Source organism: Stenella coeruleoalba (genome assembly GCF_951394435.1).
Source record: "Stenella coeruleoalba genome assembly, chromosome: 6".
NCBI lineage: Eukaryota > Metazoa > Chordata > Mammalia > Artiodactyla > Delphinidae > Stenella > Stenella coeruleoalba.
Window position 1 is genome coordinate 67,750,413 of NC_137151.1, and position 14,499 is coordinate 67,764,911.

The 14,499-nt window shown below is 38.9% G+C and overlaps 2 protein-coding genes across 2 annotated transcripts in view; one reads left to right on the top strand and one right to left on the bottom strand.

The window, feature by feature from the left end:
- SLC25A12 (solute carrier family 25 member 12) overlaps positions 1-10,240 on the bottom strand; it is a 106,996-nt gene extending 96,756 nt beyond the window's left edge. The window contains exons 1-3 of the mRNA XM_079925259.1: positions 10,229-10,240; positions 9,458-9,602; positions 6,055-6,140 (exon numbers count right to left, since the gene is read on the bottom strand). The gene's annotated coding sequence lies outside the window, so the exon portion shown is untranslated. The remainder of the gene's footprint in view (positions 1-6,054; positions 6,141-9,457; positions 9,603-10,228) is intronic.
- A 217-nt stretch (positions 10,241-10,457) lies between these two features.
- HAT1 (histone acetyltransferase 1) overlaps positions 10,458-14,499 on the top strand; it is a gene marked incomplete at its 5' end in the record, with an annotated part of 50,749 nt that continues 46,707 nt past the window's right edge. Inside the window, 2 exon segments of the mRNA XM_079923964.1 lie at positions 10,458-10,497; positions 10,500-10,550. Coding sequence (XP_079780090.1) covers positions 10,458-10,497; positions 10,500-10,550 — 91 coding nt within the window.

Here is a 14,499-nt window from a genome sequence, read left to right on the forward strand (position 1 = left end):
CATTAAAGCATATCTTCATGACTCAGAGTTAGATAAAGGTGTTTTAGTGAGAACATAAAAGTCAATAACCATAAATTAAGAAATTGATAAATTAGATTTCACTAAACTCAAAAATTTCTTCTTATCAAAAGACAGCATTAAGAAAATTAATAGGACAAAAACAAAAAAAAGAAAAAGAAAAGAAATAGGCAAGCCACATCTAGGAGAAAAACTGGCAAACATATATAAAACAAAGGACTGATATCCAGGATATAAAGAACTCCTAAAACTCAATGGTAAATGAACAGCCTAGTTTAACAATGGGCAAAAGACACAAACACTTCACAAAAGAAGATATACAAATTGCTAATATGCACATGAAAAACTGCACAACATCATTAGTCATCAGGGAAATGCAAATTAAGTTACAGTAAAAAGATGGTACTACATACCTGCTAGAATGGCTAAAATTAAAAAGACTGGAAACACCAGATTCTGGCAAGGATGTGGAGCAACCAGAGCTCTTGTGCACTGTGGTGGAAGTGTAAATAATATAACTACTTTGGGAAAAGATTGAGCGGGTGTTCATAAAACTAAACATATACCTACACTATGAATCAGCAGTTCTACCTTTCAGTGTTTACCCAAGAGAAATGAAAATATGTGTGGATAAAAAGACTTGGTCAAGAATGTTCACAACCACTTTATTCATAAAAGCCAAAAACTTCAGACTTCCCTGGTGGCTCAGTGGATAAGACTCTGAGCTCCCAATGCAGGGGGCCTGGGTCCGATCCCTGGTCAGGGAACTAGATCCCACATGCATGCAGCAACTAAGAGTTCGCACGCCACAACTACAGAGGCACGTACCGCAACTAAGGAGCCTGGGAGCCACAACTAAGGAGCCCGCCTGCTGCAATGAAGTAGCCCATGTGCCGCAACTAAGGAGCCAGCGAGCCGCAACTAAGGAGCCCGCCTACCACAATTAAGACCTGGTGCAACAAAATAAATAAATATTTTAATTAATTAATTAATTAATTAATTTAAAAAAGCCAAAAACTGGAAAAGCCCAGTCGTCCATCAATAGGAGACTGGATAAACAAACTATGATATAGTCACAGAATGGAATACTATTCAGCAGTAAAAGAGAGCAAACTACTGATACACACAATGACATGGATGAATCTTAAAAGTATCATGCTAAATGAAAGAAGCCTTACATGGAATCATATACAAAAGAGCATATACTATGTGATTACATTTATGTGAAGTTCTAGAACAAACAAAACTAATCTATGGTGGGAAAAAGCAGAACCATGGTTGCTTAGGGAGAGGAACTGACTGGAAAGAGGCATGAGGGAACTATCTGGAGTAATAGTAATCGTCTATGTCTTGCTAGGGGCTTCGGTTACAGGTGTATGTATTTTCCAAAATTTAGGGAATGTACACTTAAGGTTTATACATTTCATTGTGTGTCAATTTTTCCTCAAAAGAAAAAAAAATCTGTAAATAAATATTGAACTAGGTATGTAATGACATGAAGTATTTAAGGAGAAGAGTACTGGTATATTAAATTTACTTTGAATTCCATAAAGGAAATAAGACAATGGATGGATGGATAGATAGATAGATAGATAGATAGATAGATAGATAGATATGTTATACCTAACCTGGGGTGGGGTGGTATTTAGGAATTCACTGTTAAAATTCTTTTAACTTTTGTATACTTTTGAAAATTTTCATAATAAAATGCTGGGGAAAATCGTGCTGGGTCTTTTGATACTGAAGATGGCTATCCAGTTATGTAATTCTGTTATTTGGCTAGAAATTGTAATGGACCTTGTTTCTTAAACACTGACAGGTCTCTGTGCATTGTTGCAGGGTAGGGAAAAGAAACTGAAACTGTTTGACAAATAATATATCTCTAGTATGGGCAGCGAAATCTATGAAGACTATATTGCACTGAGGAAGAAAAATGCTTTCCTTAACATGGATTCAGACAGTAATTATATGTCCTTGGGAGTTGTGTGTGTTTGTGTCTATGTGTCTGTTTGGTCTAAGTTACCCACAGGAAAATTAGAGGAAGAACGTGGAGGTATATTTGCACAACATACTGACAGAAACCTTGGAAAGTACCAGACTTGGAATCTGAAGCCTGCCCTGGAACTCTCCTGTTGAAATGCACCTAGAGTGTAAATCTAGGCTGAGAAACTCAAGACTTTGGTGGGAAATATCCTGCAATGGGTCATTGTGTCCTTGGACTGCCCTGTTGTGGGAAGGAGAACTCATCCTAGGGTGAAATCAACCCCAGTGAGAAGGGAGTTTCAAAAAAGGGGAGGGCAGGTTTGTAGTGGGAGACATAAAAAAAGGACTCCTTAAGGAAGAGAGGGCCACAAATCTCAAGACAAGGAAGCTAGGAACCAGGGTATGCCCAGGAAGAAACTCCTTCTGAAGAATTGCTATAAAGGAATAATGTAATGCAATGTAGTATTGATCAGCATAAAATTGTACTGACCAGAAGAATAATCAGGAAATTTAAGTTAGAAAGTTCTGGAGAAACAACATGAAAGAGCTAAAACTTGAGGACAGTTAGACCTTGTGGAAAGAGACAAATCAAGGAGGAAAAGTGGGCAGAATTGTGGAATGATTGAAATTCTTTTGATTGGAAAAGGTCAGAAGCTGAGAACATAGAAGGAACTTGACTAAGAACTGTTAAAAGGTCTCAGTCAAAGTAGTATTCTGCACTTTCCATTCCCAGTAGCCCTGACAATAGTATATCTAGCACCTTAAGGTAATGATAATATAAGAAAAAACCACATAAGAATGAAATAAATAATTATGAGGTCTTCACCATGGTATAAGGTCTTTGTACTTCAAAAGATGTAACAATGGGGCTTCCCTGGTGGCGCAGTGGTTGAGAGTCCGCCTGCCGATGCAGGGGACACGGGTTCGTGCCCCGGTCCGGGAAGATCCCACATGCCGCGGAGCGGCTGGGCCCGTGAGCCATGGACGCTGAGCCTGTGCGTCCGGAGCCTGTGCTGCACAACAGGAGAGGCCACAACACTGAGAGGCCCGCGTACAGCAAAAAAAAAAAAAAAAAAAAAAAAGATGTAACAATGGATAAGAATAAACTTATGTATAAAAAGGGTTAACTAGGGGGTCCCCTGGTGGCCTAGTGGTTAGGATTCAGCACTTTCACTGTGGAGGCCTGGGTTTGGGCAACCATCCTACATGCTGCGTGGTGTGGCCAAAATACCAAAAAAAAGGGGGGGTTAACTATATTTTGTGCTTTTGAGGAAGCTTCTGGGTAATGCTGACCTGCTGCTTCTTCCGTGATTCTGGTCAAGTCAGCATGGGAAGAAATCATGGAGTACCAGATGTACATGGTCTTGCCTGTATTATCTCTCACTTTTACTACTTGGAAAGAAGCCCCAGAAAACATTGCTTATCCTGTTCTTCCTTCAGCCTGGATGGATGGATGGGCTTACCTGGACAGTTCAGGATGAGGATGGGTAATAAAATAGTCAGCAATTATACTTCCTTTAATCATCCCCAGCCCCTCAATAAAGCATTTTATGTGAACTAGTTTTGTGTTGATGGTGTGGACGGAAAATTAAGGCGCAGTAATGGGAAGTGTAGCCTTCCTCATATCACGCCTTCACTGAGATCCATGTGGCAGTAGCAGCAACATCATTTCATCAAAGACAGTAGGCTCAGAGTCCTAGGTAGGGAACAGCAGCCAAGTGAGTATAACCCAAGGCATACTGGGTGGTAAAGAGGGGACATGGATCACAGAGAAGAAACTGCTCAGTAGTAGATGAGACAAATCCCCTTTTGTTCAAACTTACTAGAGCACCATGAAGGGATGAAAGGACATTTCATCATATGGAATTCTATATGGCTATGAAGTTCTACTCCATCTCTTAGACAGAGTGTTGGCTTATTATTGATATCCATAAGCAGGAAATATGAAGGGAACATAATTATTCCTCTCCATAAAGATCTTACAATGTATTAAGACAAAACATAGGTAAAACCATTAATTAACAATGCATATGCTTAACTGTGTGGCAAATTTATGCAATACAGGTTTAGAAAAAGAAAAAATCAGTTCAAGCTGGGTGATATACAGAAGGTTTCACGGAAACCATAATTTGCCACTTCTTGAATTCATGATTTCTCTGTTTCTTCCAGGGTATATCTTATTACCCTATCCTTCCTCCTTCATCCACACCCTCGGCCCTAACACTTATCTAAATGTTTGACATTAACTATGTAAGTACGACTTAAATGTTTATTTATTTATTTATTTATTTATTTTGTGGTACGCGGGCCTCTCACTGTTGTGGCCTCTCCCGTTGCGGAGCACAGGCTCCGGACGCACAGGCTCAGCGGCCATGGCTCACGGGCCCAGCTGCTCCGCGGCATGTGGGATCTTCCCGGACCGGGGCACGAACCCGTGTCCCCTGCATCGGCAGGCGGACTCTCAACCACTGCGCCACCAGAGAAGCCTCTTAAATATTTATTGATTATTCTTACCTGGTTGCTCAACCACTAGCCATTAGTCCTGTTATATTTCCTAAGTAAAGACCATTACCGTTGTCTTAGTGGCTCAAGCCAGAAAGCTGGGTATCAGACTCTTCCTTACCCCTCACATCCAAATAGCTACCCAGTCCTGTGTTTTCCATCCTCTTCAGGCTTTTTAAAATCTCTTCTTTTGATTATAATGGCCTTCATTATGCCTCCTAATTGCTTTCCCATGCCTCCAGTTCTCCACTTTCTGCCTCCTGTCACTATCCTCAAATCCATTCTCCACAGTGCTGTCAACTGCTCGATATAAAACAGATACTAAATTTTGTCACTTCCCCATCCTTCAGTGGCTCTCTAGCGACTTCAATATAAAATCCAAGCTTCTCAGTTTGACGAAGAATAGAAGCTTCCTGATCCAGCCCCTTCCTCTTGCTTATATCTTACTACTATACTTGTTCCTTTAGTCACAAAGATTTTTGAGCTTTTATGCTATTTCCTTTACTGGAGATATTTTACTCCACATTTATTACAATTGGCCTATCCTTTAAGATACAGATCAAGAATTTCTTCCTCCAGAAAACAATCCTTAAGCCCCCTTTTTCACCCATCATAGACCTCCCCATCATATTTATCACATTGTGATAAATCACATTGTCTTTTCCACTGGTGGCTTTCAAACTTTATTGCCCCAGACCTAAATAGTAAAAAATACATTTTTTATCACAACCCCAGTACACACTGAAGTAAAAACTTCATGAAGCAATATTGAACTTTTTTACATGCAACATACTCTGGTATTTGCTATTCTGTACTATTCTATTTTTTATTTTCTAATTCTGTTTTCAACATTCTGAATTGATTTCATGACCCATGCTTAAAAATGCTGCAGTAGCAGCTCTTGTCTTTTCTGGCTCTCCTTGCTCTCTCCTTTTCTCTTCCAGAAACATGGTCTCTGGTGTGGCTGTGTCTGATGGGGCCATCAAAGCGTTCAATGACATGAAGGTGCATAAGTCGTCGACACCAGAGGAGGAGAAGAAGCGCAAGAAGGCGGTGCTCTTCTGCCTGAGCGAGGACAAGAAGAACATCATCCTGGAGGAGAGCAAGGAGACTCTAGACGACCCCTACACCAACTTTGTCAAGAGGCTGCCAGACAAGGACTGCAACGAAGACCCAATGCAGCCAAAAATAAATAAATTAATTAGTAAAAAAAGTTAATAATAGTAATATTTAATATAGGAATTAACAGTAGTAGAAATATATTGATATATAGAAGAGGAGATATCAGCAAAAGTTTTTATGCATATGTATACCAAATAAACATGACAATGACTAGATTACCTGATTTCTAAAATCACTTTGCTCTAAAATTCCTGATTCTGTATTATTCAAAGTACCTTAGTTGCTCTTAAAATCTATTAAAAAATAACACCATATCTATAGTAACATGAACTGCCTCATATACAACAAAATTTAACTTTATAAAGATATGTAAAAGTAAACCTTTTATTCTTTAAACGCATCCTAACCCTACCAACACACCCTTCTTACCTGATGAAGCAGGTTCTCTTTGTATTATATGATGCCGGTTAGCATGACAGTTTCCTTCTCTTAGATCATTAAATTCTGGATTCCTTCTAGCAAAATTTTCAGAAAGAATTCTTTTACTAATTTGCACAGTGATTGGTTGGTTTAGCTTGTTAACAACTATATATATTCCCTCAAAATTCTGATTTGTAAAAAAATTTAGAAGAAACACTACCATAAAGCTATTTTATTTTTTTATAATTCTTTTAAGGGAGAGGTTTATGAACTAAATACTTAACAGCACTATACAGCAGGCATAAAAGCTCTTCACTTTGTGTGTCCAGATCATAGGAAGTTAAGAGTCTTGTTCTGCATAGCGATATGGGTAAACAGGTTACAAAGGGGGTGCCTGAAAACCAACCCATTAGAACGACAGCTTTCACAACAATGTGAATATACTTAATGCTACTGAACTGTATGCTTAAAAATGATTAAGATGGGACTTCCCTGGTGGCACAGTGGTTAAGAATCCACCTGCCAATGCAGGGGATGTGGGTTCGAGCCCTGGTCCGGGAAGATCCCACATGCTGCAGAGCAACTAAGCCCAGGCGCCACAGCTATGGAGCCTGTGCTCTAGAGCCCACGGGCCACAGCTACTGAGCCCACATGCCACAACTAAAAAAGCCCACACACCTAGAGCCCGTGCTCCGCAAAGAAGAGTAGCCCCTACTCGCTGCAACTAGAGAAAACCTGCACACAGCAACGAAGACCCAACGCAGCCAAAATTAAAGATAAATAAATAAATTTATTTTTTTAAAAAAATGATTAAGATGGTCAATTTTATGTTATGTATGTTTTTACTACAATCAAAAAAAAGAAAGACAGAATGACTGAAACAATATATCAGTTTAAAATATTTCTAGTCATAATTTTCACCACGTTTTAGTCTTATTTATTTAATATCAAAGTAGCTTTGATAAAGTTTTCTTCACCCTCCTCCTATCCTGAAGCTCTTCTACATTGAAAAACAACACAAAACAACAGCAAAAAAAAGTTTAAAACAGAGGAACAATGGTCATTTTTCTGTTGGCTAGAATGGAAAAAAGAATTAATATTTGAAGTAATTTTTAACTATGAAATGTGAAATATCATAGGCATTATTGTGTTAGTCACCCTAAGTAGACATACATAATTAAAGACATTTTTACAAACTATAGTTTCAAAAAGTAAAGCGGGCATCACTGGGTGGTCATTTTGTAAATAAGAATAAGCAATTATAGTCCTCTTCCCTCATTTTGACCAGTCTTTGCTTGTAAATAATGACAGAATGCAAAACTAGAAATATTAATTTTCAATTAACTGTTCCTTGTACCAGTTAAGCTGCTTCTCTTTAATTCTATGTATCACAATTTATAGAATGTAGAGTGTGGAGTTAGCCACCATGTCTAAAAACTTCCAAAAGATTGATAAGTTTCTAGTTATGAAAGAAACCAATACATCCTCATTAAAAGAAGCAAACAGCATTTTTTTTTAAATCCCTGATTAATCCCCATCTCCAAATTCCCTCTCCTAGAAGGAGCCACAGTTAAACTAGCTGGTTATGCTTCCGAATGTTTTCTATGTTTATATCAAAATACACTTTTTTTATACAAGTAAAATAACATTATAATGTTAACTTATTTTTTAACCTATTATATAGTATTTTCCCAAGTCAGTACATATTAGCCAGCCCATTTTGATGAATGTTTAGGCTATTTCCAATGTGCCAGTAAAATTAATGCTGCCTTGAACATCTTTGATCATTTATCTTTGCATTCTTGTGCAAATAGTTTTGTAGGACAAATACTTCTAAGTGGAACTACTACCTCAAAGGATGTACAAATAGAAACATGTTAAATTTTTTAAATTGCTAAATTGCTTCTCAAAAAGTACTAGTTTATACACCTATGGGTAGTGTATGAGAATTGAAATATGGAATTTGCAAACTGTTGGTGCTGTGCATCTTAATAACATACATACCTTCCTCTAACAGTAGTTTTCAATATGAGCTGGCCTATTTTTATTTTCTTTCTTTTATCCTATATGAAAGTCATCTAGCTGGATAGGGGATTCTGGATAATTGTTCTGGGAACTGAAACTCATACACCACACCCCCACCATTTGTACTATGAGCTAAACAAATGAGTTAACTAGCTATTCTTATTTGTCTGTAGAGACGTATGTATTTTGAACTAAAGACACATCAAGTACCTGCATTTTTCTTTTGGATCTCAAATTTCCTACATCCACTTTCTGATAACCATCTTTTTAATACCATGTTTTTTTTAAAAAAAAAAAAATCCCTTCCGGAGGTTTCAAGACATGATGGCAAAATTTACTAGTCCATATGCAGTTGAACCTGTACCAAACATAAGGTTGCTAGTTCATTCCTAACAGTGTAATATGGCCTTTTTCTATGGAGAAAAATGCCTTTTCCAAATTTCCTATTCTAGAATGAATGGTATCATACTAATACCACCTCATATTAATGTAGAATTTTACAATTTACAAAGCTCTCTCCTAAATTTTTCCATTTGATTTTCACAACAACTCAATGTAATGACTGGGAAGGTTTTTATCTCCACTTAATAGATGAAACAAGGTCACACAATCACGAAGTAGTAGAACTGAGACTAGTAGGGCACTGAATTTTCCACACCACTATGCTGCCTCCTTCCTATACATGAGGACAGCAGATTCCTTGTGTAGAAATTGTATTCTATGGTGGTAACATTCACTTCCTAAATCCCCTTTAGAATAAGGTAAAATATAAATTGAAAAGAGTGGGAAAACCCTACAAAAATATTTTTTCCTTTTTGGTAATTTTATTTTTACCTTTCTGAAAGAAGTCATTCATTTAGGTTTTAGATAAACTAGCTAAACATGTATTCTGTGACATTTTTAATAAATATGTGTGAAGGGTTCTAAGACAAAGTCAGTTTAAAACTGTAACCTCAATTCTGCAAGCAGATCATATGAAATATTAGTCATATATAGGTTTCATCGTATTTCTTATTCATATTCATCTTATTTCTTATTCATATAATCATATATGTTTCAACATATTCCCTACAACCAACCGTAAAGTCACATAAAGTCATAAAATCTGTTTCAGATTTGCGGCAGTTAGGACAAATTCCTCTTGATTTCTTATTTTAAGGATCATAATTGCCGGTCAGCTATTGGCCAATCTACAGGTAAGGTGGTTTTGGAAAGAAATGCTGAATCTTGCCATTTTGAAAGAACAATTATATAAAAAGATTGTTTTCCGTTTTTGATCTATAATGTCATTAGTGACAACGATTTCAGTTTTCTTCTTAACATTATGATCGTAATTTCTTATGTTTCAATAAAGCTTAAAGAAAAAGGATCTGAGCATTCTCAGTACCTTTTCTGATCTTTATCTTCAGGAGGGCCATCTCCATGTAGTCAAATACTGAGCTGAGTATCTGGAGAACTGGGCTCTTGTGTAGGCTGTACACTGAGTGTGAATTTGGGTAATTTCTCTTTTCTGGGCTTTAGCTTCCGCATCTCTAAAACGAGGAAGTGTGTTAGTTCTAGATTATCATCTCAAGGGTCCATTTTAGCTCTCGTATCATCATTGTAAAACCTATTAACCAACATTTGTTGAGACAAGGCATTCTAGTGTACAGACATCATGGGTGTATTTGTGGATACCTAAACAGTGGCTTATCCTCTGGGACAAACAGTTTCAGCAGCTACTAAACACTAACAAGCCCTATGGCCCAAATCAGGTAGCATCCTGTGATGTGGTTACGCCACGAGGACTTGAGAGATGTAGAACCAGAACAGTTCTGGTCACCTAAATTATTACTAGGTAGCAATTTCCTTACACTAAATTGTTGCCTCATAACCTTAAAATGCGAAACCCGAGTGCCTAAGATATCACACCGTATACATACTGTTAAAAAAACATAAAAGAAAAACGATGTTAAACAACTATTTACCGCAAAAATAGAAACAAATAAATATGGGAAAATTTCTCTGGCAACTAGAACTCGATCCCTATATTTTACCTGTAAAACTCAAGTGTTTGGATCTACTGTCCAGGCCAAGGGAAAAGTTTTTCTAACAGTCTCCAAAACATCGTTAAGGGGGAACAGAAAACTGCCAGAGGTATGTATATTATGCAAATCACCCCCAAAGAAACTCTCCTCGAGCCAGCGAGCATCTCAACAGAGAATATCCCTCTGCGGCCTCCTCCTCCAATTCAAGCCTCAAAGAGGCTGACTGCGCTGGCCGTGGCTAGGCAACCGTCCGAGCCTTCCCTGCCGTGTTAGCCCCGCCTCTCGAGGCGCTTCCACCACCCCGCGCTTCGAACCCCCTTCTCTCATTGGCCAGCACCAGGCCAGGGGTGGGCGGGGGAAATGCGTCAGAAAGTGTGCTCACTTCCGGCTAGGGAGCGCGCGGGTTGATTCGTCCTTCCTCGGCCGCGGGTGCTCGCAGCTCGGAAATGGCGGGTAAGTTCCCGGGAAAAGTTTACCAAGGGGAGGGGGCGGGCAGGTTTGGGAAAGAACGCCGAGACGGTGGTGACAGTGCCCGCCTGGAACTTTCGGGCTGCAGCCTGGTTTCTAGAAGGCCTGTTTCAGCCTGGAAACGCGGAACTCTCAGCTCAGCTCCTTGTCCGCCGAGGTTCGTGCCCCCGCCCCCAACGGCTCGGGGTTCCGCACCTTCTGCGGGGAACTCGGCCCTTAGGAGGGCCGAAGAGGCCAGGAGAAAGCGTCGTGATTTGGGCTTGTAAGGTGCCAGGTGCCTGGACGCCTGTTTCTCTTCTCGTTCCCTTTACCGACTGCTGCCTCATCCACTAGTCTGGTTCTGTTCCCGCCAGCTGATTTTAATGCTCAGACTCTTCTCTTCCAGGTCTCTCTTCGCCTTCCACTACAGTCAACTTCTGAGCTAGCGCATTGCTGTCTTGCCCTGCACTAGGGCTCTCATTTGAATCTTGATTGACTCCGTAATAGTCTCCTTAATGCCTCACACTTTAGTATTACTAAGATCTATTTAGATTTCCTTTGAGAGACAGTGAAGCATTCTTCTTTAATCTAAACTTCTCTTTTAGGGGGTGTCTATTTTAATTTTCTTGTGTTTATTCTATCCACCTCTTCTTTATTGAGTCTCTTCAGTTCACAAAATTTAATAACTAATAATTGCCATTATTCTGTACGTTTATAAAGATTGTTTTGGGTTGAGTATATGCTTTTTTTAATCCATTTACATATCTTTTGAAGTAATGGACAGTTTCTTTTTCTTTTATCTTTCCCCATTGCCTTTATAGTAGTCTCAGTACACTTTTATGGATGTGCTGGATACATAGGCTATAGCATGAGCTCTACAGGTGTTTAAGGAAAGGCTCTTCTACCAAATAGAGACTGTCGGATTTGGGGGTACACTGGTACTATAAAAGAGGGGGGACACGTATATTGCACAGGGTGTAGTGTTATAAGAATTACACCTAAATTCGAATCTCAGTCCCACCGTTTAGTTATCGGGTGCCCTTTAAGGAGTAAAACCTCTTTCTTTTTTAAATTTTAATTTATTTATTTATTTTTAGCTGCGTTGGGTCTTCGTTGCTGTGTGTGGGCTTTCTCTAGTTGCGGCTAGTGGAGGGGCTGCTCTTCATTGTGGTGTGTGGGTTTCTCATTGTGGTGGCTTCTCTTGTTGTGGAGCATGGGCTCTGAGGTGCGCGGGCTTCAGTAGTTGTGGCATGTGGGCCCAGTAGTTGTGGTTTGCGGGCTCTAGAGCGCAGGCTCAGTAGTTGTGGCACACGGGCTTAGTTGCTCCGCGGCATGTGGGATCTTCCCGGACCAGGGGTTGAACCCTTGTCCCCTGCATTGGCAGGCGGATCCTTAACCACTGCATCACCAGGGAAGCCCAACCAAACCTCTTTCTAACTGAGCTTTTGAATATGAAATAGGGCTGATAAAGTATCTACTTGTCTTATAGAATTGTGGGGATTAAACTAATGTATGATTTGTTGCTTAGATTGTACATAAATGCCTTGAGGTGGGTTTTATTATCTCACTTTTATAGATGATGTTTGAGATGGGTTCTATTATACCATTTTTATCCAGTAGGGTCAGAGAAACCAAGTAATGTGCTCTAGTTCACAGATCTAGTAAGTAAATAGTGAAGCCTGGATTTGAATCCAGCAGTTCTGACTCCAAACCATTAAACTATACTGCTTCAAGTGTTCCCCACATTCTGTATATGTGTGTTTTAACCGCTTACTGAAGTTTGCGGCATGTCATTGTACCCCATTTTTCATTTCTGCTCATGACCTTTTTTCCCTGAATTTTTCCTAATTTTTATGATCATTTTGTCAGGAGATTTATTGTCATCTTTGCTTGAAAGTTTCTCTTCATAATGGTTTCTTCCATTGTTAATTATTATATACATTGATGGGTAGCCACGTTGTACTAAAACCATTTTGTTATTCCAGTAGCCTATGACTGCATGCACATGGTTACAAAAATTTTGCTAATACAGTAAAAATTTTCTTTCCTAACCCTGTCCCCTTTCCTTCTCTTTATCCTAGAAGTAACAGTGGTTACTAGTTTCTTGTGTATCCTTCCTGAGATAATCTTTCTATGCATTATTAGTTTTTTTTAACATCTTTATTGGAGTATAATTGCTTTACAATGTTGTGTTAGTTTCTGCTGTATAACAAAGTGAATCAGCTATATGTATACATATATCCCCATATCCCTTCCCTCTTGCACCTCCCTCCTACCCTCTGTATCCCACCCCTCTAAGTGGTCACAAAGCACCAAGCTGATCTCCGTGTGCTATGCAGCTGCTTCCCACTAGCTATCTGTTTTACATTTGGTAGTGTATATATGTCATTGCTACTCTCTCACTTCATCCCAGCTTACCCTTCCCCCACCCCACATTCTCAAGTCCATTCTCTACGTCTGCATCTTTATTCCTGCCCTTCCACTAGGTCCATCAGTACCAGTTTTCTAGATTCCATATATATGTGTTAGCATACGGTATTTGTTTTTCTGTTTCTGACTTACTCTAGGTCCATCCACCTCACTACAAATAACTCAATTTTGTTTCTCTTTATGGCTGAGTAATATTCCATTGTATATATGTGCCACATGTTCTTTATCCATTCATCTGTCGATGGACGTTTAGGTTGCTTCCATGTCCTGGCTATTGTAAATAGTGCTGCAGTGAACATAGTGGTACATGTCTCTTTTTGAATTATGATTTTCTCAGGGTATATGCCCAGTAGTGGGATTGCTGGGTCATATGGTAGTTCTATTTTTAGTTTTTTTAAGGAACCTCCATACTGTTCTCCATAGTGGCTGTATCAGTTTACATTCCACCAACAGTGCAAGAGGGTTCTCTTTTCCCGACACCCTCTCCAGCATTTATTGTTTGTAGATATTTTGATGATGGCCATTCTGACTGGTGTGAGGTGATACCTCCTTGTGGTTTTGATTTCCATTTCTCTAATGATTAGTGATGTTGAGCAACCTTTCACGTGTTTGTTGGCAACCTGTATGTCTTATTTGGAGAAATGTCTATTTAGGTCTTATGCCCATTTTTGTATTCGGTTGTTTGTTTTTTTGATATTAAGATTCATGAGCTGCTTGTATATTTGGGAGATTAATCCTTTCTCAGTTGCTTCATTTGCAAATATTTTCTCACACTCTGAGGGTTGTCTTTTTGTCTTGTTTATGATTTCCTTTGTGGTGCAAAAGCTTTTAAGTTTCATTAGGTCCCATTTGTTTATTTTTGTTTTTATTTCCATTTTTCTAGGAGGTGGGTCAAAAAGGATCTTGCTGTGATTTATGTCATAGAGTGTTCTGCCTATGTTTTCCTCTAAGAGTTTTATAGTGTCTGGCCTTACATTTAGGTCTTTAATCCATTTTGAGTTTACTTTTGTGTATGGTGTTAGGAAATGTTCTAATTTCATTCTTTTACATGTAGCTGTCCAGTTTTCCCAGCACCACTTGTTGAAGAGGCTGTCTTTTCTCCATTGTATATTTTTGCCTCCTTTATCAAAGATAAGGTGACCATATGTGCATGGGTTTATCTCTGGGCTTTCTTTCCTGTTCCACTGATCTATATTTCTGTTTTTTGTGCCAGTACTATACTGTCTTGATTACTGTAGTTTTGTAATATAGTCTGAAGTCAGGGAGTCTGATTCCTCCAGCTCCATTTTTCTTTCTAAAGATTGTGTTGACTATTGAGGGTCTTTTGTGTTTCCATACAAATTGTGAAATTTTTTGTTCTGATTCTGTGAAAAATGCTGTTGGTAGTTTGATAGGGATTACACTGGATCTGTAGATTGCTTTGGGTAGTATAGTTGTTTTCACAATGTTGATTCTTCCAATCCAAGAACATGGTATATCTCTCCATCTGTTTGTATCGTCTTTAATTTCTTCATCAGTGTCTTAT